The sequence below is a fragment of the Schistocerca gregaria genome, chromosome 2 (genome assembly GCF_023897955.1).
Source record: "Schistocerca gregaria isolate iqSchGreg1 chromosome 2, iqSchGreg1.2, whole genome shotgun sequence".
NCBI lineage: Eukaryota > Metazoa > Arthropoda > Insecta > Orthoptera > Acrididae > Schistocerca > Schistocerca gregaria.
In genome coordinates this window covers 439840269-439862469 of record NC_064921.1, presented here as the reverse complement: position 1 = coordinate 439862469, position 22201 = coordinate 439840269, and the positions used below count along the sequence as shown (strand labels likewise).

General features: G+C 42.6%; 1 protein-coding gene across 1 annotated transcript in view; it reads right to left on the bottom strand.

The window, feature by feature from the left end:
- Positions 1-22201, bottom strand: part of LOC126335829 (sialin-like) — a 252531-nt gene that overhangs the window by 100699 nt on the left and 129631 nt on the right. Inside the window, exon 7 of the mRNA XM_049999295.1 lies at positions 8771-8855. Coding sequence (XP_049855252.1) covers positions 8771-8855 — 85 coding nt within the window. The remainder of the gene's footprint in view (positions 1-8770; positions 8856-22201) is intronic.

Genomic DNA, 22201 nt, shown 5'->3' with positions numbered 1-22201 from the left:
CACTAGGCCCGGGACTACGGTTCACTTTGTCGAGTAATACACATGTATCGACCGTTATAATTAAAGTTCAGGTACCCTCAGAGGTCCTGTGTGGGCTGTAAGCGGAAACAATTTATGCTGGAAAAGGTAGTTCTAGTTTGGCCGCCAGGTGCAAAATCTAGCGCTGTGAATGCAAGAAATTCATATATAAATATTTCCACATGATATGGGTTAGGAATGGGACGTGGACAGAAAATGTCAACAAGTGAGAAAGACATAAGTGTTGATTTTATTATTAACCACAGCTTTCACAATTTGTTCAATACGAGCACCAGAGAGGTCTACGAGATGCTTAATCTGCAAAATGACATGATCACCAGTTGCTTACACAAATTCATTGGAATCTGAGCACTGTGTTCCTGTTTATTAGCCTTGAGATCAGGTATAGACCGAAAGTGTCTGTGGTAAATGCATTGTTTTAGTTATCCCCAAAGATAAAGTCACATGGATTCAGGTCAGTTGATCCTGCAGCCAACACATCTGGAAAACCTCTGGAGATAACGCTTTCATTTAAGTACGCAGTAAGCTGATCTTTCACTTGATCAGAGGCATGAGATGTTGCCCAAATCGCATGACAGCAGTGATTTCCACACAGTCGTGCTTCTCCAAAGCAGGAATCACAAGGAGGTTACGATAACATGCTGACATCACGGCATGCCTGACATGCCCTTTGGGTGTATTCTCGTCAAAGAAGAATGGACCGAGAACGAAGCTGATTGGGTATCCACACCAAACAGTCACATACGGAGAGAGCAATGGCTCTTCGTGTGCAACACACGGTTTAACACTACCCCAATCTCGACGATTCTCTGTGCTGACTGCACCCTATAGTGTGAAATTTGCCTTGTCACTCCATAGAATATTGCCTGGTCGCGTCATCAGTTTTGATCCGTCCCAGAAACCGAAGAGGAAATTCAGAATGCTGCTGTAGACCATGAGGTTTCAGTTGCACGGTCTGGGTCTTGTACGGGTACAAGTGTAAAATAGACCACAAAACTTTCTGTACAGTGGGCGATGGGATGGACAATTTTCGCGACACTGCATGAGCAGTAGCACTACCCGGAATAAATGTTGCATGGTCAGTTACAGCAACAGCGAACTCATCAATAACTTCCTCCGGGATAGAACGCCTTCCTCTTCCAGGCGTCATATCAAGCTCACTTCTATTTTATAATGTCATTATCATCTTCTTTAATCCATTTGAACACTGGACCTCTCCTCGGACCTTCCAGGTGACAATAATCTCTCAATTCAGCACTTTAATTGCTGCCATTCACATGAAACGGTTTCACTAACAGCACACCGTCTCTCTTTCCGAAAGCTATACTCGTTACTCGCGTTATGGCTTGTCAAATACCAGTGTGTCTACCATACCTCCATATAGTGACAGCGCTAGATTTGCACCTGGTGGCCACAATTGTAACTCATTTTTTTCCCACGTAAATTGGTTCCATACCAACGCAGTCCCCCCATGAACTGTGGACCTTGCCGTTGGTGGGGAGGCTTGCGTGCCTCAGCGATACAGATGGCCGTACCGAAAGTACAACCACAACGGATGGGTATCTGTTGAGAGCCCAGAAAAACGTGTGGTTCCTGAAGAGGGGCAGCGGTCTTTCCAGTAGATGCAGGAGCAACAGTCTGGATGATTGACTGATCTGGCCTTGTAACAATAACCAAAACAGCCTTGCTGTGCTGGTACTGCGAACGGCTGAAATCAAGGGGAAACTACGGCCGTAATTTTTCCCGAGGGCATGCAGCTTTACTGTATGGTTAAATGATGATGACGTCGTCTTGGGTAAAATATTCCGGAGGTAAAATTGTCCCCCATTCGTATCTTCGGGCGGGGACTACTCAGGAGGACGTCGTTATCAGGAGAAAGAAAACTGGCGTTCTACGGATCGGAGCATGGAATGTCAGATCCCTTAATCGCGCAGGCAGGGAAATGGATAGGTTAAAGTTAGATATAGTGGGAATGAGTGAAGTTCGGTGGCAAGAGGAACAAGACTTTTGGTCAGGTGAATACAGGGTTATAAATACACGATCAAGTAGGGATAATGCAGGAGTAGGTTTAATAATGAATAAAAAAATAGGAGTGCGGGTAAGCTACTACAAACAGCATAGTGAACGCATTATTGTGGCCAAGATAGACACGAAGCCCATGCCTACTACAGTAGTACAAGTTTACGTGCCAACTAGCTCTGCAGATGATGAAGAAATTGATGAATTGTATGATGACATAACAGAAATTATTTAGGTAGTGAAGAGAGACGATAATTTAATAGTCATGGGTGACTAGAATTCGAGAGTAGGAAAAGGGAGAGAAGGAAACATAGTAGGTGAATATAGATTTGGGGTAAGAAATGCCGTCTGGCAGAATTTTGCACGGAGCAAAAATTAATCATAGCTAACACTTGGTTCACGAATCATGAAAGAGGGTTGTATACATGGAAGAAGTCTGGAGATACTAAAAGGTATCAGATAGATTATATAACGCTAAGACAGAGATTTAGGAACCAGGTTTTAAACTGTAAGACATTTCCAGGGGCAGATGTGGATTCTGACTACAATCTATTGGTTATGAACTGTAGATTAAAACTGAAAAAGCTGCAAAAAGGTGGGAAATTAAGAAGATGGGACCTTGATAAGCTGACTAAACCAGAGGTTGCAGAGAGTTTGAGGGAGAGCATAAGGGAACAATTGACAGGAATGGGGGAAATAACTACAGTAGAAGAAGAATGGGTAGCTCTGAGGGTTGAAGTAGTGAAGGCAGCAGAGGATCAAGTAGGTAAAGGACGAGAGCTAGTAGAAATCCTTGGGTAACAGAAGAAATATGGAATTTAATTCATGAAAGGAGAAAATATAAAAATGCAGTAAATGAAGCAGGCAAAAAGGAAAATAAACGTCTAGAAAATGAGATCGACAGGAAGTGCAAAATGGCTAAGCATGGATAGCTAGAGGACAAATGTAAGGATGTAGAGGCATATCTCACTAGGGTTAAGATAGATACTGCCTACAGGAATATTAAAGAGACTTTGGAGAAAAGAGTACCACTTGTATGAATATCAAGAGCTCAGATGGAAACCCAGTTCTAAGCAAAGAAGGGAAACCACAAAGGTCTATACAAGGGCGATATATTTGAGGACAATATTATGGAAATGGAAGAGGATGTAGATGAAGATGAAATGGGAGATACAATACTGCGTGAAGAGTTTGACAGAGCACTGAAAGACCTGAGTCAAAACAAGGTCCCAGGAGTAGACAACATTCCATTAGAACTACTGACGGCCTTGGGAGAGCCAGTCCTGATTAAACTCTACCATCTGGTGAGCAAGATGTGCGAGACAGGCGAAATACCCTCAGACTTCAAGAAGAATATAATAATTCCAATCCCAAAGATAGCAGGTGTTGACAGATGCGAAATTACCGAACTATCAGTTTAATAAATCACATCTGCAAAATACTAAGCGAATTCTTTACAGACGAATGGAAAAACTGGTAGAAGCTGACCTCGGGGAAGATCAGTTTGGATTCCGTAGAAATGTTGGAACACGCGAGGCAATACTGACCCTACGACTTATCTTAGAAGCTAGATTAAGGAAAGGCAAACCTACATTTCTGGCATTTGTAGACTTTTGACTATGTTGACTGGAATACTCTCTTTCAAATTCTAAAGGTGGCCGGGGTAAAATACAGGGAGCGAAAGGCTATTTACAATTTGTACAGAAACCAGATGTCAGTTATAAGAGTCGAGGGGCATGAAAAGGAAGCAATGGTGGGGAAGGGAGTAAGACAGGGTTGTAGCCTCTCCCTGATGTTATTCAATCTGTATATTGAGCAAGCAGTAAAGGAAACAAAATAAAATTTCGCCGATGACATTGTAATTCTGTCAGAGACAGCAAAGGACTTGGAAGAGCAGTTGAACGGAATGGGCAGTGTCTTGAAATGAGGGTATAAGATGAACATCAACAAAAGCAGAACGAGGATAATGGAATGTAGTCGAATTAAGTCGGGTGATGCTGAGGGAATTAGATTAGGAAATGAGACACTTAAAGTAGTAAAGGAGTTTTGCTATTTGGGGAGCAAATTAACTGATGATGGTCGAAGTAGAGGGGATATAAAATGTAGACTGGCAATGGCAAGGAGAGCGTTTCTGAAGAAGAGAAATTTGTTAACATCGAGTATAGATTTAAGTGTCAGGAAGTCGTTTCTGAGAAAGAATTTGTATGGAGTGTAGCTATGTATGGAAGTGAAACATGGACGATAAATAGTTTGGACAAAAAGAGAATAGAAGCCTTCGAAATGTGGTGCAACAGAAGAATGTTGAATATTTATGGGTATATCACATAACTAATGAGGAGGTATTGAATAGAATTGGGAGAGGAGGGGTTTGTAGCACAACTTGACAAGAAGAAGGGACCGGTTGGTAGGGCATGTTCTGAGGCATCAAGGGATCACAAATTTAGCATTGGAGGGCAGAGGGGAGGGTAAAAATCGTAGAGGGAGACAAGAGATGAATACACTAAGCAGATTTAGAAGGATGTATGTTGCAGTAATTACTGGGAGGTGAAGAAGTTTGCACAGGATGGAGTAGCATGGAGAGCTGCATCAAACCAGTCTCAGGACTGAAGGCCATAACAACAACATCTTTGACGCAGTAGCATATCCACCAAGTTTTGCTGCCAAACGACAATTACAGTGCACACGGGATCTCCGTGAGTAGCTGCACTTTAAGTAATTATAACCAGAATGAGATTTTCACTCTGCAGCGGAGTGTGCGCTGATATGAAACTTCCTGGCAGATTAAAACTGTGTGCCCGACCGATACTCGAACTCGGGACCTTTGCCTTTCGCGGGCAAGTGCTCTACCATCTGAGCTACCGAAGCACGACTCACGCCCGGTATCACAGCTTTACTTCTGCCATTATCCGTCTCCTACCTTCCAAACTTTACAGAAGCTCTCCTGCGAAACATGCAGAACTAGCACTCCTGAAAGAAAGGATTTTGCGGAGACATGGCTTAGCCACTTCGTAAACAACATGTTACTGCAGAGTACAGCTGACGTCTGATGATACAGCTACACGCCACACAACAGAATGTTGCGGGTTGCCGCCCTAGAGACGCCTGCTTCCGATGCAGCGCCACTTCACTGCGGCATTGGCTGCCGTTATGAGGTCACCACGGTGACGGACACAGCCGGTAGTACATTGCATTCGCTAGCTACGCGATATGGGCCAAATGCCTGCTATTAATGCGCCGAGTAAAACATATAGGGCCGCTGGTTGCAGCTCTTGACCAGTGCGAATCCGGCCTCTGTTAACAGGAATCTCCGTACCCAGACAACAATAGTGCAACAGATTCCGACCCAGCATAGGGCAGTGACACTAACTGTGACATATAGAGTGCTCTCTCTCTCTCTCTCTCTCTCTCTCTCTCTCTCTCTCTCACCTAATTCTTATGTATGAGTGACATTTCTTTTAATAGATCAGGACGATCTTTACGTTATTTTCACTGTAAAACTGTTCTATTTTTCATGTTCTTGTGTGTTTCTTTGTATAAATAAAGTTCTAACTTTCGTTACTACCGGGAACCCTTCATCCACATTAAATAAAATTCTTGTTTGTAATTGAAGACTGACGTTCATTCCTTACTATAGCTACTCTGGGTAAAATTATGAGCCCAAGATTTTTTTCCAGTAGAACCTAGTACAGTACACAGGATAGATAACGTTGAAGTGCGAACATATTAGAACTACAAAGGTTCTCAAGACCCACATATAAACAATTTATCTGACAGACTCAGCTCTATTGATGCGACACTTAACTAGTATTCGAGAAGAACATGGTTCAAATCTTCATTCGCCCAGTTTGATTTACATTTTCCATTTCCCCTAAATCACTTCTAATGAACCCTGGAAATTACTCAAACAGATCATGACCAATTATCTCCTCTGAACTTTCTCTTCAGTAACCTTGATTTTGAGATAATAATTTGAAACCTTGCTTCCCTTTCACATTAGTTTTATTTGTCGATTACAATTAAAAATTTCATTCATTTGTTATTTTGTACTTTTTTGAGAAACTACAATTGTAAGCAGCGTGAGGAATATTACAGTTGTATTCCAATAACTCATTATACATAGTAGTCCACTGATGGTGACAAACCACTTGGATATCTTTCAGCGCTGTATCTGGTTATCTCTGGTAAGTGCCCTGCAACATTCACCACTGGCTGCTCTCTTGGACTAAACAACTAAATAATTTTAAATAAAAACTATTTTACAACGTTACGTGCTTTAATGGAAAATTACAGCACGGCGTAGCAAAGTGCATGTCAGACGACAACATAGTGATTGTGTGTGTGTGTGTGTGTGTGTGTGTGTGTGTGTGTGTGTGTGTAAAATAGATACGGAAAAGAGAGAGGAAGACGTACAGTAACTGCTTTTCCGGACGCGCTTCAACACTACACAGTTTGAAAATGCATCACTCATGCTCCAAGTACATACTTGAATTGCTCATGCTGCACAACATATTTTTCTTTTTACTTTGCAGTGGAAAGAAAATATATACAATGGAAATGAAAATTTCTGACTTTCTCCTTTCTTTACAACAGCACATACATTTTCAGTTTATATTGAGAGTTCTGTTCATATTACGAAAGCAAAGAAATGAACCAGTATAGAAAGCGCCATGCACTGGAACAGAAGCCTGTAAATCTTACAATGATGCATTTTCGAAATGTTTTCAAATGGTAATTGTGCTCATATACATTCCACTGTCTTCACATATACTGTTGTAAAACAACTGTCCTCGCAATTTTTTGCAAATATCCGTAGTGCTGGTTTACAAAGTATGCCAAAAAGAAACGAGATTGCTCGCATTATTAACAAAACACACTAATACGAGGGCTATCTACAAAGTACTTTACGTTTTCGTTTGTGCCCGTTAGGGGCGGGGTTAGCACGGCCATCTTGGTGTCACGGCATTCCGCCGCTCCGTCGGCATCCTGCCGTGCTGGTGAGAGGTTCGTGCTGTACTCTGTTGAGTTACTGTGACAGTTTGAAATGTCAGCGTTAATTGAAAATGCCGCGAAGTGTGAAGTGCGTACTGTAATAAGGTTTCTGACTGCAAAAAACTGTACACCGATAGAAATCTATCGGCAGCTTTGTGAAGTGTATGGGGACAACATAATCACTGAAGGTGGAGTGCGTCAACGGGTCATAAAATTCCGAACTAACGTTCATGATGAAGAGCGAAGTGGAAGACCCAGCATAGTGACTGCCGAACTTGTGGAAAAAGTCGATGCCGCGGTCCGTGAAAGCCGTAATTTCACAATAACGGAACTCTCTATGAGTTTTCCACAAATTTCATGAAGTTTGTTGCACGAAATCACTACCGAAAAGCTTGGTTACCACAAGTTTTGTGCAAGATGGATTCACAAAAATCAGCGAATGGCTGCAACGTTAAAGTTTTTGGACGCTTACGAGAAAGATGGCGACTCATTACTCGATTGCATCGTTCCTGGTGACGAAACATCGGTTAAGCATGTGAACTGCGAGACAAAATTGCAGTCAATGAGTGGAGGCACACAAATTCCCCCCAAAAACCCAAGAAATGCATGCAGACAATGTCGGCAAGGAAGGTGATGGCGACTGTCTTTTGCGAGAGAAACGGTGTGTTTTTTGTGGATTTCCTGGAAAGAGGCACTACAATAAACTCTCAGAGGTATTACCAAATTCTGCACAACCTCAGAAGAGCAATACAAAACAAGCGCAAGGGAAAGTTGGGCTCAAAGATCTTGCTGATTCACGACAACGCCCGATCCCACACGGCAAAGCCACTCGTGAAGTTCTCGAATCTTTTAAACGAGAGTTGTTTCCTCATCCGCCGTACATCCCCTACCTGGCACCGAGCGACTTCCACTTATTCCCAGCAGTGAAGAAGTGGTTGGCTATGCAGCGTTTTGATGACGACTCACAGCTTCAAGAAAAGATAACCACGTGGTTGAAGGCGCAGGCGGCCGAACTTTACGACGAAGGAATTTCCAAGCTCGTCCATCGCTACGATAAGTGCCTTAATTTAAATGGAAACTATGTAGAAAAGTAGTATTTAAGTGTGGCTTTCATCTGTCTATTAAAAAAAATTCCAGTACTTTATTTATTTTTAATTCCAAAACGTAATGTACTTTGTGGATAGCCCTCGTATTAGTGTGTGAGGTTTTTCGATGTTTACTGACTTTACCCTGTGCCACAGTTCATCAAAATGGTACGTCTCAGCGACAATGAACATGCAGTTTGCTATAAAACAAATTCCAAGAAAACTGCACGCAGAAATCCTTCGAGTAGTGAAACGATGTAATGCAGAACGTGGACTCAGCTGGGTGCTACTTCGAAGAAGTTCATCGCTAATTGAACATATTTGGTATATACACAAATTTACAGCCTTCGTGTCGATTGTTTCGTCCCAGACACGGCACAAGACAGTTTCCTGCAGTGCGTAAGAACTGTCTTACAGTAAACTGCTCGTAAATTGCTTCTGAGTTCATCGATAACGCTGACACTTGACACAGATTGACAGAGTTTAATGTTGTTTCGCGTGCACTCATACTATGTAATGCGAGCACAATTTTTGGGAATTTGAATACAGCACATTTCTGTAAAGCATGTCTGGGGACGTGCGAAACGCTTAAAGGTAGAGACCTAGGAGAAAATCTAGAAGAAAGTTACGGCACTCACCCAGGTAGGCGCTGACGAACTTACTCCTGTCGTTGGGAGGCACCCACCGCGCTATCAGGCAGTGCATCGCCGGCCACGCCATACCCTGTAACAGACGTCGTGTTCGACAACATACGATTATTTAGCACTAGACTTGCTTCTAAATTTAATTTCATTGCCTTTTTGCCAGAAACAATACACACATTAGAACCGCTTACTAGGTTTAGTAAAGAGAATTAGATTTTTAAAATAACACAATACATACACATCATATACAATTGCGCTTTATTAAGCAAACTCTGCGAAGCAAGCATGTTGTTGTTGTTGTTGTTGTTGTGGTCTTCAGTCCTGAGACTGGTTTGATGCAGCTCTCGATGCTACTCTATCCTGTGCAAGCTTCTTCATCTCCCAGTACCTACTGCAACCTACAGCCTTCTGAATCAGCTTAGTGTATTCATCTCTTGGTCTCCCTCTACGATTTTTACCCTCCACGCTGCCCTCCAATACTAAATTGGTGATCCCCCGATGTCTCAGAACATGTCCTATCAATCGATCCCTTCTTCTAGTCAAGTTGTGCCACAAGCTCCTCTTCTCCCCAATTCTATTCAATACCTCCTCATTAGTTATGTGATCAACCCATCTAACCTTCAGCATTCTTCTGTAGCACCACATTTCGAAAGCTTCTATTCTCTTTTTGTCCAAACTATTTATCGTCCATGTTCCACTTCCATACATGGATACACTCCATTCAAATACTTTTCAGAAACACGACTTCCTGACACTTAAATCTATACTCGATTTTAACAAATTTCTCTTCTTCAGAAACGCTTTCCTTGCCATTGCCAGTCTACATTTTATATCTTCTCTACTTCGACCATCATCAGTTATTTTGCTCCCCAATTAGCAAAACTCCTTTACTACTTTAAGTGTCTCATTTCCTAATCTAATTCCCTCACCATCACTCGACTTAATTCGACCACATTCCATTATCCTCGTTTTGCTTGTATCCTCCTTTCAAGACACTGTCCATTCCGTTCAACTGCTCTTCCATGTCCTTTGCTGTCTCTGATAGAATTACAATGTCATCGGCGAACCTCGAAGTTTTTATTTCTTCTCCATGGATTTTAGTACCTAATCCGAATTTTTCTTTTGTTTCCTTCACTGCTTGCTCAGTATACAGATTGAATAACATCGGGGATAGGTCACAACCCTGTCTCACTGTCGCAACCACAGCTTCCCTTTCGTGCCCCTCGACTCTTATAACTGCCATCTGGTTTCTGTACAAATTGTAAATGGCCTTTCGCTCCCTGTATTTTACCCCTGCCACCTTTAGAATTTGAAAGAGAGTATTCCAATCAACATTGTCAAGAGCTTTCTCTAAGTCTACAAATGCTAGAAACGTAGGTTTGCCTTTCCTTAATATTTCTTCTAAGTCGTAAGGTCAGTATTGCATCACGTGTTCCAACATTTCTAAGGAGTCAGCATTCAGATGTGCAAATCCGGTTTTTCTTTATCAATATTTTTTGCCTCCCAAATCACGTGGCTCATGTATGACGTAAGGTTTGTCCCCATTGTTTAAACTTAACGTAGTTTCCCTCACGTCTAACGGGTCAGGCTCACGGAACACGAAACAATATTTAACGACTGCCGGATTTTTTTTTTTTTTACAGCAATTGTTAAGCTCTTTCCTACTGAAAATTCCGCCTTCAGTTACACGTTAATTGATAATGGCTCACTGTTCGCTCAGAGGTTGGCAGACCGACGATACTTGGATTGTCGAGTCTCTCTAAACGAAAGTTAAATTACCTTTCAGTTTTTAGTGTGTTCACTGCGTTATGTCTTAAAAATCTCTAAAGGACAATACAACCAAAAGTTTCGCAGCGGATTCTTAGAATCATTTCAGAGTATAAATTTTGTCGGTGTATCAATAACAAATACTCAGTTTTAAAAGATCACATAATTCCAGAGAAGCACATTGAGAACTGGAAATTGTTAGAGCCAGCGCGCCGAAATGTTAATGATTCGCCAAAAACAAACCAAGTGAAAACGAAATCATGTGAAGCATAAACCTCCCTTTTTATTGCTGAGCACTGCAGCCTGTTAACTGAGGATCATTTAGGACAGTTCTTAAAAACAGTGAGTGGCGATTCCGAAAAGGCTAAAGACGTGCAACTGTATCGGACCAAATGTTGCATGATTATACAAAATATTTAGACATTGAATTTTGAGATGAGAATTCACTCTATTGACATTAGCGTATCGAAGTTTCTTGGCATTGTGGTAACGTATATTAAAGAAAGGAAACACTTCATTTTAAATCTCGCACCCTTAAGTGAAAGTACTGCAAACCGTATTGTTTGTGCAGCTACAGGCACCTTAGAGGAATTTGATTTAGACCATAAAAATATTATTGGCATCGAAGCAGACAATACTTGTGTTATGATGGAAGTAAATAATGGTGTACATGCAAAACTAAAAAAAAAAAAAGACATTCGAGGACTTGTTCTTGCTCGATGCATGTTTCCTCAGAAGCGACTTGGCCCAGAAATCTATAATTTATGGTTTCCGAGATATATATTTAGTTCGCTCATTCATCGGTTCGCCAGAGTGAGTATAAAGAACTGTACGGAACGATTAATGAAGGTCGCGATCCATTAAAAATCGTTAGGAGCTTGTGCAACTGTGGCGATGGTGTATTCGGCTATAGACAGGATATTAAACCAGCGGAGTGAACTGAAAAACGTTTTGAAATTATAATAGTGAATTATTATATAACACGTACAAAGATGAAAGCATTATTTTAACTTTTATGCCTTATATTAGAAGAGTCGTAAGTGTAACAAAAACTTTGAAGCTAATGCTGATTCATATAAATCGTTCATGTATTTATGGACATTAATCGTGTTCTTGGTCTCTTTAGTGGTCATCGCGTCCGAACATTTATCCCGTAACTATAAGGGTTCAAAATTAGTAGGACCCAGAACTTTTCCTTGGTTTCGGATTCGAATCATCATAACATATTACTGATTTATTTTCAGCGTCAAGCTATTAACTGCAATATATTTTTTCTCTTTGTGCCATATTATCTGTTAATGCTAAAGTTCATCGTTACTGTCTTATAGAAACAGACTGAAAGCTCACAAACGATCTTTAATTTCCCTGTTGTCCAATTTGCAACTTTTACTTAAAGAAATATGGCTTATAGGAATGCAATGGCAAGCTATAAACCTTACAATGTGGAAAGAAGTAGAGAACGATTTAGAAATCTGGTCAGAGGTTAAACAGTATGAAGATGCAACTGCCAAAAATCGATTCGAGTAATTGTGTGATTTTGCTCTTTCGATTTTGTTGTTACCTTATTCGAATGCTTAAGTCAAATGGGTTTTTACAGACATGAATGTTCTAAAATCTAAACGAAGAAAGAAAATTAACATAAATACGTAAATGCAATTTTAAATATACGATGAGTGCTAAAATGAAGTGGAAAAACTTGTTATTCACACGAATTACCTGAAAATAAGAAATAAGGTTGGAAAAGTGCAAAAGTACTACTACAGCTCCTACTGTAAATCAATATTCCAGTATTGAATGTGACGATGATTTAGATTTAGTTTCACGATAAATTTAAAGTATTAGATGTGACTAAAAGTATATAAAACCCCTGCAAAAATTGTACCTATTATATTTATATTCTGACGGATTTAACTGACGCAAAAGAAATATTCTGATTTTTTATGGAAACTTCCAACATGATTAACGAAATGGTAAAATTTGCAAGCTTCCTACTTTCAGTCGTAATCAAGACTTTACGGCAACACTGTTATTAATGGCACGCGTCCGAAAAAATGCAAGTACGCGGTCTTGCGTTCGGCTAATTCGGAATGCAGGCACTTCCTTATGAGCTTCTGAAGCCCTGGTGGATCCCAGTGTGCAGATGGGCCCATCTGCTGGTCTGCCAAACCAATTTGACTCCGTGCCATGATTGCGCATGACAGAATATGTCAAATGTTTAGACGGCCGACTCAAACCAAATAAGTACACCCACGCATCACTCGTGTGTGTGTGATGCTAGAAGAAGTACCTCTGACAGTTCATATGGACTGACACAGGCTCTAAGTGGCACACTAGCAAAGGGCACAAGTCTCACCATTTAAGGAAAACCCCATACCTGGTAATGAAAAATGCTCTATTTACCATTATCTATCGATCCCGGCAATTTAGAGTCGATTGCTCGTCATAACCATTAGGGGTGATTTTTTTCAAAAACGCGGGCGTGTTGATCCAAAACATCTTAGATTCCTTCGTTTTAGGTTGCACACAAGCGACCTGACAAATTTGAACCGAATCGGTTGGCCGTGTCTGAGGCCTTCCCCTTGTTAGACTATTCCCACTTGAGTCCAAGCCAATGACGAGCTGGAGCGCAGCACTTGAAGCTGGGAGACTGTCCCTTGCTCTACATACACAGGTTCGACCAATCAGTAGCTTTAAAAATTAATTGGGAGAAAAGGAAAAAAGATTCAGCTTCATGTTTACGCCATGTCTTTTGCTAATAGCATGACCTGGATGGAACCACAGCCCGCCATAAAAAGATCGTTATCTCCCTGCTGCGTCCATTTCGAACTTTTCAAAGAACGGCCATAAACCCCCAAAAAGCCTCGTGCCTTCACAAATATGTTTTGTACCAGAGCCTGGACGTCTGGGCGCCACTGATCTGTCCCACGGAAATTCGCAGAAAGACACAGTCGGCTCATCGGCTTCCTGCCTAACAAGGGCCCATATTCTGCTTTATTGATTGATGGCCATAGCACAGCGACTCCTCAGCGCTGGTCAGCCTACCTTCACGTGGCTGGCGACCGACCGCCACCGTCCAACGTGTCTGCACAATGAGACCGAGGAACTCGGCAATCCGCAACGTTTTCACCCCGGTTCCGCAGAAAAAATGCTCCCCTCGGCCCTCAGCCGCCATACGCTTTTACTGCAGTCATTTAAATCGCTACCCTCTTCCTTTGAACGCTGCTAAAGCTTACCGCTATTCCTTCACTAACCACACAAGCAAGAGCGTTAACTACTGCCAACTATTTTACCATATGAATGAAGTCACATCGTATCCAGGTATAGCAACCAAGTAATAAAAATCAACTTCCCTAAGAACATTACACAGTATAACACCATATCAGACCTGAGAATGTCCTGCAATGTCTCAAATTACCATGTTTGTTCGTAAGCTCTCTGCTAATTTTGAATGTTACTACTCATCACATTACAGCATTAGTACAGGCATATTCTGTTTAGAAGTACTGTGTATTTGGTACACAAGTTTCACACGCAGTTTAACAATATGCTCATGCACAATGAGACCGCGTTACCGTGCGATGAATCACTTCAAAATCGTACTCACTAAGACACAAAGCTCACTTAGTTAATCTACTCATTGGGTCTTTAAAGCCCTAACCACCACTTGAGTGCTGCATGGTCAGTAATCACCTTGAAACGTCGTCCATACAAATGGCTGACATCTAAATAAGTGTCCAAGGAATAGAAAAGCAACTGGAATCACACACCAGAGGGAAGTCCACTGGACCTGACGGGATACCAGTTCGATTCCGCACAGAGTACGCGAAATAACTTGCCCCCCTTCTAACAGCCGTGTACCGCAAGTCTCTAGAGGAACGGAAGGTTCCAAATGATTGGAAAAGAGCACAGGTAGTCCCAGTCTTCAAGAAGGGTCGTCGAGCAGATGCGCAAAGCTATAGACCTATATCTCTGACGTCGATCTGTTGTAGAATTTTAGAGCATGTTTTTTGCTCGATTATCATGTCGTTTTTGGAAACCCAGAATCTACTCTGTAGGAATCAACACGGATTCTGGAAACAGCGATCGTGTAAGACCCAACTCGCTTTATTTGTTCATGAGACCTAGGAAATATTAGACACAGGCTCCCAGGTAGATGCTATTTTCCTTGACTTCCGGAAGGCGTTCGTTACAGTTCCGCACTGTCGCCTGAAAAACAAAGTACGAGCCTACGGAATATCAAACTAGCTGTGTGGCTGGATTGAAGAGTTTTTAGCAAACAGAACACAGCATGTTGTTACCAATGGAGAGACGTGTACAAACGTTAAAGTAACCTCTGGCGTGCCATAGGGGAGTGTTATGGGACCATTGCTTTTCAAAATGGTTCAAATGGCTCTGAGCACTATGGGACTGAACTGCTGTGGTCATCAGTCCCCTAGAACTTAGAACTACTTAAACCTAACTAACCTAAGGACATCACACAACACCCAGTCATCACGCGCGTTTCTGGATGATGTATCGAATATATTGCTTCCCCCTTCTTATACCTCCCGAGGAGATCACGAATGTAAATTTAGAGAGATTCGTGCGCGCACGGAGGCTTTCAGACAGTCGTTCTTCCCGGGAACCATACGCGACTAGAACACAAAAGGGATGTAATGACAGTGGCACGTAAAGTGCCCTACGCCACACACCGTTGGGTGGCTTGCGGAGTATAAATGTAGATGTAGATGTAGATGTATGTAAAAGGAACTGGTGTAAGGCTTCAAAGTGAAAAATGCAGTGTTTGTGGGACGTGTCACAGGTCAGATTTCGCTATTTTTTTACTGTGGGAATACAAGGAATATTATTTATTTAATGTACCAAACTTCATTGTATAGTTGGGTATCGGATTTTATAAATTATGCTGTGGAAGACCCGTGAAATTGTTTCCTAGTACCCCAAACAGGAAATATCCCAAAAACACATTGAACATTGAGTTATGGCATGCAGAAATTTTACTACACAAGCCTACAATAACACAGTATTCTGCATATTACCGTATTTATTTGGCACATTAATTGAGAAAATCCAAGGAACTGAATAAGTTTTAAACATGGCTATTTTTCAGCAACCGCATGTTAGTTTCATCACAGAACTATACGGCCAACCGGTTGCAAATAACTGTTTGGTACACTGACATATGTTTCGACACTTGCCAAAGGCTTGTCTTGTTTTTTCGTTATTGGTTGGCTTGAGCACATCTGCTCTTAATACTGACCATTGCTTTCCCACAATGTAATTTTACGGTTTCTCAAAATTTCATTCTGACGAAGACTTCGTCAGAGATACCAGAATCTACGTCAACGTACCAAACAGTTATTTGCAACCGGTTGGCTGTATAATCCTATGCTGAAATTGAATAAATGTATTACAATGCCGCGCGTGGTAACCGCGTGGTCTGAGGACGCTTGCCACAGTTCGTGAGGCTTGCCCCGTCAGAGGTTCGAGTCCCCTCTTGGGATGATGGGTGCCTGTGTTGTCCGTAGAGTAAGTTATTTTAAGTTAGATTAAGTAGTGTGTAAGCCTATTGACCGACGACCTCAGCAGTTTGGTCCCATACGAACTTACAACAAATTTGCAAATTTACTACAATGCCAAATAACATTTGTACACACACACACACACACACGCCAATTTCTCCCTATGTAACATCCTTCTCTAAAGTGCACAAGGTGATAAGTCACGAGAGACCTCGCGTGTCGGACCTCCTTTGGCAGTTTTAGTGCAGGAACTCGACGTGGAATGGACTCCACAACTCGTTGGAAGTCCCATGCAGAAATATCGAGCCATGTTGCCTCTATAGCCGCCCATAATTGCCAAAGTGTTGCCGATGCAGGATTTTGTCCCCGAAGTGACCTCTCGATAACATTTCAGATATGTTCGGTGGGATTCATGTGATCTGGATGGCCAAAACATTCACTCGAATTGTCCAGAATATTAAACCAAACGCGGACAATTGTGGCTCATTGACGTAGCGTACTGTCATCCAAAAAAATCGATCGTGGTTTGGGAATATAAGGTCCATGAATGGCTGCAAATAGTCTACAAGTAGCCCAACCTAAACATTTACAGTCAATGAACGGCTCAATTGGATCAGAGGACCCTGTCCATTTCAAGTTAAGTCAGCCCACACAACTATGTAGCCATCACGAGCTTGCACAGTGCCTTGTTGACAACTTAGTTTCATGGCTTCTTGGAATCTGCGCCACAGCAATGCCTGGAATTTTGTGTTCTCGACACATTCTTGACACTGTGGATCTCTGAATACTGAATTCCCTAACCATTTTCCGAAATGGAATATCGTACGGCCATAATCACGTCGGAAACCTTTTCACGTGAATCACCCGAGAGCAAATGACAGCTCCACCAATGCACAGCCCTTTTATACCATGCGTACACGATATCACAGTCATTTGTATATGTGCATATCACTATCATATCACTTTTCGCATCTCAGTTTTTTATGAACACTGAAATATTTTTACGTGCGATATTCTTCCATTTTTACTTTCTGGTACCATGTGAGAGACGTGCACTTAAGTGGTATTTATGAAATGAATGGAGCTCTGAGCTATATCCAGACGGCTAAAAGAGCAACGCGCAAGTGGAAATGCTATCTGACATTAAAAGCTAAGTAAAAGATTGGGTCGCCTCCAACTCCAGTAAGAGGTTCGACTGAGTTGGAAAGTTAATTAATTTAGTAATAAGAAAAAACTCGTAAAAGAACATTCATTGCAATGTCACTCATAAAGAATGGGATGTAATTATAAATAATCCAGGGATTGTTCACATGAATCAAATATTAACATAAAGTAAAAAGTGCGTGAACACTGTGCATAAGAGCAGCTTGCACCAACATTCTTGGAAACAAGATCTACTCTAAAGAATTTGTTTTAAATAAAAAAGGAACACTAGTTATTGGACCTGTGAGGATGGAAACGCTATGGATGGCCTAACAAGGAAACTACAAGGTGAATGGCGTAGGTAAAGAAGACGCAACATAGGTCACTGGATAAGACTTGAAACAAAACTATTTATTTCATAAGACATTGATATAAGACATCTATATAACTGCTGTCGCCTGGTAACTACGTACGATTGCTTGTGAAACGCTGTACCATTCATAACAGAATCTCTTCATACGGACCAATGTATGCATTTGGAATCAAACTGAAAGTCTGCAAAAGTCTTGAGTTCCTTGCTGCGACCCAGCAAAACAATTTTTATAAGACGAAACGCGAGGCCAAAATCTAAAAGCTCCCCTCTCCCTATCAGATAACGCGACACGCGGTTAAATCTACTCAGCCTTCTTCGAAGAGACCTCGGCTGCAGACCCTCGGAGAGCTGGAAGTAGACACTAGAACTTCCCCCACACGACCCCGTGGCCAGGAAAACCCAGAGATGAGGCTTCCGCCACCAACCTAACATCCGAACTTTCACACAAAGGGAACAAACCTCTTTGCCTACCTGAAAACTACAAAGGGTGGGCCATTCTGTAAGACTACTGCTGATTCTCTGCAGCATACTAAACCCCCGTACAGCAAAATGAAACGCACCCACATTCATTCATTCACGCATTCCAGAGAGTTTTGGAATAGGAGAACAAGGGATAAACATTTTATAGAATCATAGTGTGAGTTGGGTTATATATAAAATATGGAAGACTTATAATGGCGTTTTAGACGCATTTGTAAGTCTGAAAAGAACCAATATAACAACCACATGATGTTTGCAAATCGTAGAAATAAATAGGCTATGGCTACACTGAATCAGACCTCAGTCTTCTCTGGTACGAAATTTAGCAACGAAAACACCTGAATAGTTTTGTAGGATTCAAAATGCACTGGAAAGCAAGTAAAATGATAATGAAAAGGCACTATAGGACCCTTTCAACCATATCTCTTATTTTCGATCATTCTTAGCGATACTAAAATATTAATCGTACATAATAATTTTTCACGTCATATGTAATAGTAGTATACCTTCTTTTTGTAACTACTTTAAAATAATGCCAATAGTTTAGAAATCTATATCACTCAGGATGTTGCCAGCGGCCTTGCTGCAGTGGTAGCATCGGTTCCCGTCAGACCACTCAAGTTAAGCACTGCCGAGCTGGGCTAGCACTTGGACGGGTGACCATCCAGTCTGCCGAGCGCTGTCGCAAGCGGGGTGCACTCAGCCCTTGTGAGGCAAATTGAGGAGCTACTTGACTGAGAAATAGCTGCTCCGGTCTCGTAAACTGACAAAACGGCCGGGAGAGCTGTGTGATGATTGTGGTGTCACCGCCAGACACCACACTTGCTAGGTGGTAGCCTTTAAATCGGCCGCGGTCCGGTAGTATACGTCGGACCCGCGTGTCGCCACTATCAGTGATTGTAGACCGAGGGCCGCCACACGGCATGTCTAGAGAGACTTCCTAGCACTCAGCCCCAGTTGTACAGCCGACTTTGCTAGCGATGGTTCACTGACTTCTACGCTCTCATTTGCCGAGACGATAGTTAGCATAGCCTTCAGCTACGTTATTTGCTACGACCTAGCAAGGCGCCAGTATCCGTACTATTGATATTTTGAATCATGTACCATAAAGAGCGACGTTCTCCATTAATGGATTAAAGTTAAGTATTCCATCAGCTACTTCCGTTTTTCTCCATTCTAATTTCCTTGTGATGTTCCAGACCTCACGCCTGCCTGCGTGAGCTGAGACGCGTGCATTTCGGCGTCCTTTAGAAAAACACGGTTGGCTCTCCTGCCAACCACAACATTTGGCGACAAGCGTCAAAGTGTTCTTATCTATATTGCCCTGATTTACTTGTGTAATGGCTTCGCCACAATCTCCAGATATACTGTCCGAATTTTATCGCTTACAGAATCAGCAGACGCAGGCCTTGCTGGATGCCCTTGGACAGCTCGTCCAGGGTCAACGTGCGATGCAAAACGATGCGGCAGCAGCCGCTTCACCGCTAACGCAGCCACAACACGCTGTTGCACCAACTTTTCGACCTTTTGATGCTGCACTGGAAAGCTGGACGGAGTGGTCACGCCAATTTGGATTCCATCTCGCCGCCTACAGAATTCAAGGTACCGAGTGGCAGCCTTTTCTCCTTTCGTCCGTCGGCGTGACTACGTAACGTGTGATAGTCAAATTATTTCCCCGACGCGACGTAGCGACTCTGTCCTACCAAGAAATTTTGTCTGCATTAGATGCATATTTCAAAGAATCAGTCAATGTAGTTGCCAAACGGTATACCTTCTTTCGTACAAAACGTACGGCAGGTCAGACTAATCGGGAGTGGGTTGCAACCTTGCAAGGCCTTACTAGGGATTGTGCTTTTGAGTGTCAATGTGGACTCCCTTATTCAGATACTATGGTACGTGATGCAATTGCACAAAACGTTTCTGATGTTCGTATAAGGGAACAGTTTTGAAACATGTAAATCCCTCCCTTCAACAAGTGATGAACACATTGGATCGGCAGGACACACTTGACTTTGCTCAGGAATCATTTGAAACGTAGCCAGCAGTATGTCAGGTTAACTGGCCAGCCGGGCGAGCTGCACGAAGCAGTAAACAGACCTCGCGCCCGGCCGCGCCGCTGCCGCCAGGCTCTCAGCCACGTGTGCCGCGCCGGCACGCAAATGCAGTGATCAAATCATGCCCGCGGTGTGCTACTAAACATTCGCGTGAGAATTGCCCGTCACGCCAAGCTATTTGCTTTTATTGTAATTAAAAATGACACGTTCAGAGTGTTTGCCAGAACAAGGTCAGATCGGAAGCTCAAAACCGTTCCAGGCCCTTTGCCTCGCGCCGGAATCGGAATCGAACCAAGGATACTCAGGCTCGCGAAACGTCGCCCATGGAAATTCATGCATTTCATTCCACTCCGCTCAGTGCCACTCTCTCTAACAGTGACTGTGTTCGTCCCAACAATAGTGTGCGTTGACATCGCCGGAACTCCCGTCAAGTCGCAAGTGATTATGTACCAGTGTCAGTTCACGTTGCACGAGACAGTCGCTCTTGTCGTCAGCAGCACAATAAACTTTTTGTAGACTTGAACATTAACGGCAAAGTGATACCATTCCAGCTCGATACCGGAACTGCAGTTTCACTGATCAATCATGACACTTACAAACTGCTGGGCACACCTCCGTTGCGTGCCGCAAATGTTACGTTAAATAGCTACTCCGCTCAAGATATCCCTGTGTTAGGACAGTGCAGCCTTCTTGCAACATACAAAGGACAAACAAACCTTGTGTCATTTTACGTCCTTCGTTTTTCTTCTGCAGTGAACTTGTTTGGTTTCGATTTATTTCAGTTGTATAACTTGTCTATAGTAAATCAGGTCCTATCAGTGAACCAGACTGTGCCTTCAGACAGTGTTTCTCGTCTGTGTGAAGAATTTGCAGACATTTTTCCGCCGGGCCTCGGTTGCGCTAAGAACTATAAAGCACATTTGGAACTGAAAGTAAACGCGCAACCGAAATTTTTCAGAGCGCGCACTGTTCCTCACGCATTGCGTGATGAGGTCGCAAAAACGTTACACGATTTGGAATCACATTGTGTAATTGAACGTGTGCAGGCTTCTCTCTGGGCATCACCCTTAGTAATTTTGCCAAAACCTTCCGGGAAGTTGAGACTTTGTGTGGACTTCAAGGCAACAGTGAATCCACAATTAATGATTGCAACTTTTCCTTTACCCCGCCCGGAAGATCTTTTTGACAAACTGTGCCCGGGTAAATATTTTTCGAAGTTGGACCTAGCAGATGCGTACTTGCAAAAACCGGTGGACGAAGAATCCCAGCGCGTTTTGGTGGTTAACACGCATCTTGGGTTGTACCAATTCAAACGACTGCCATTCGGGTGTGCATCCGCCCCTGCATTGTTTCAGCAATATCTACAAACTGTTTGTGCGTCGGTCCCTACTGCAGCAAATTATCTGGACGATATTGTGATCTCCGGAAAGACGGAAGAAGAACATCTGGCCAATCTCAGAACATTATTTCAGGTCCTGCGACAAAATGGTCTTCGCTTGCGAAAGGATAAATGTGTGTTTTTTGCTCGGGACTTGCCATATTTGGGACATGTACTCAATGCCCAAGGCATACATCCCAGTCCAACGCACCTTCGTGCCATACACGACTTGCCTTCGCCGCAGAATTTGAAGCAGCTATAGAGTGTTCTGGAAAAAAATCAACTATTATCATACATATATTCCGCTTGCCTCTTCCATTTCAGCTCCGCTTCATCGCTTACGCCGTAAAGGTGTTCCGTTCGTTTGGACGATGGAATGCGAACGCGCCTTTCGCCAGTTGAAATCAGCGTTGCTTTCCAATACTTGCCTTACGCCATTCGATACCCAGAAGCCCCTCTTGTTGATGGTGTATGCATCGGATTTCGGGATCGGTGCTGTGCTTGCGCACAAAGATGGATCGCACGATCGCCCTATTGCCTTTGCGTCCAAATTGCTCTCGTCTGCTCAAAGATATTATTCACAGATCGAGAAAGAAGCATTGGCTCTCGTATTTGGTGTTACAAAGTTTCATGATTTCTTGTATGGTCGTCACTTTACCATAATCACAGACCACAAACCTTTGACATCGCTTTTTCATCCGACCAAGCCTG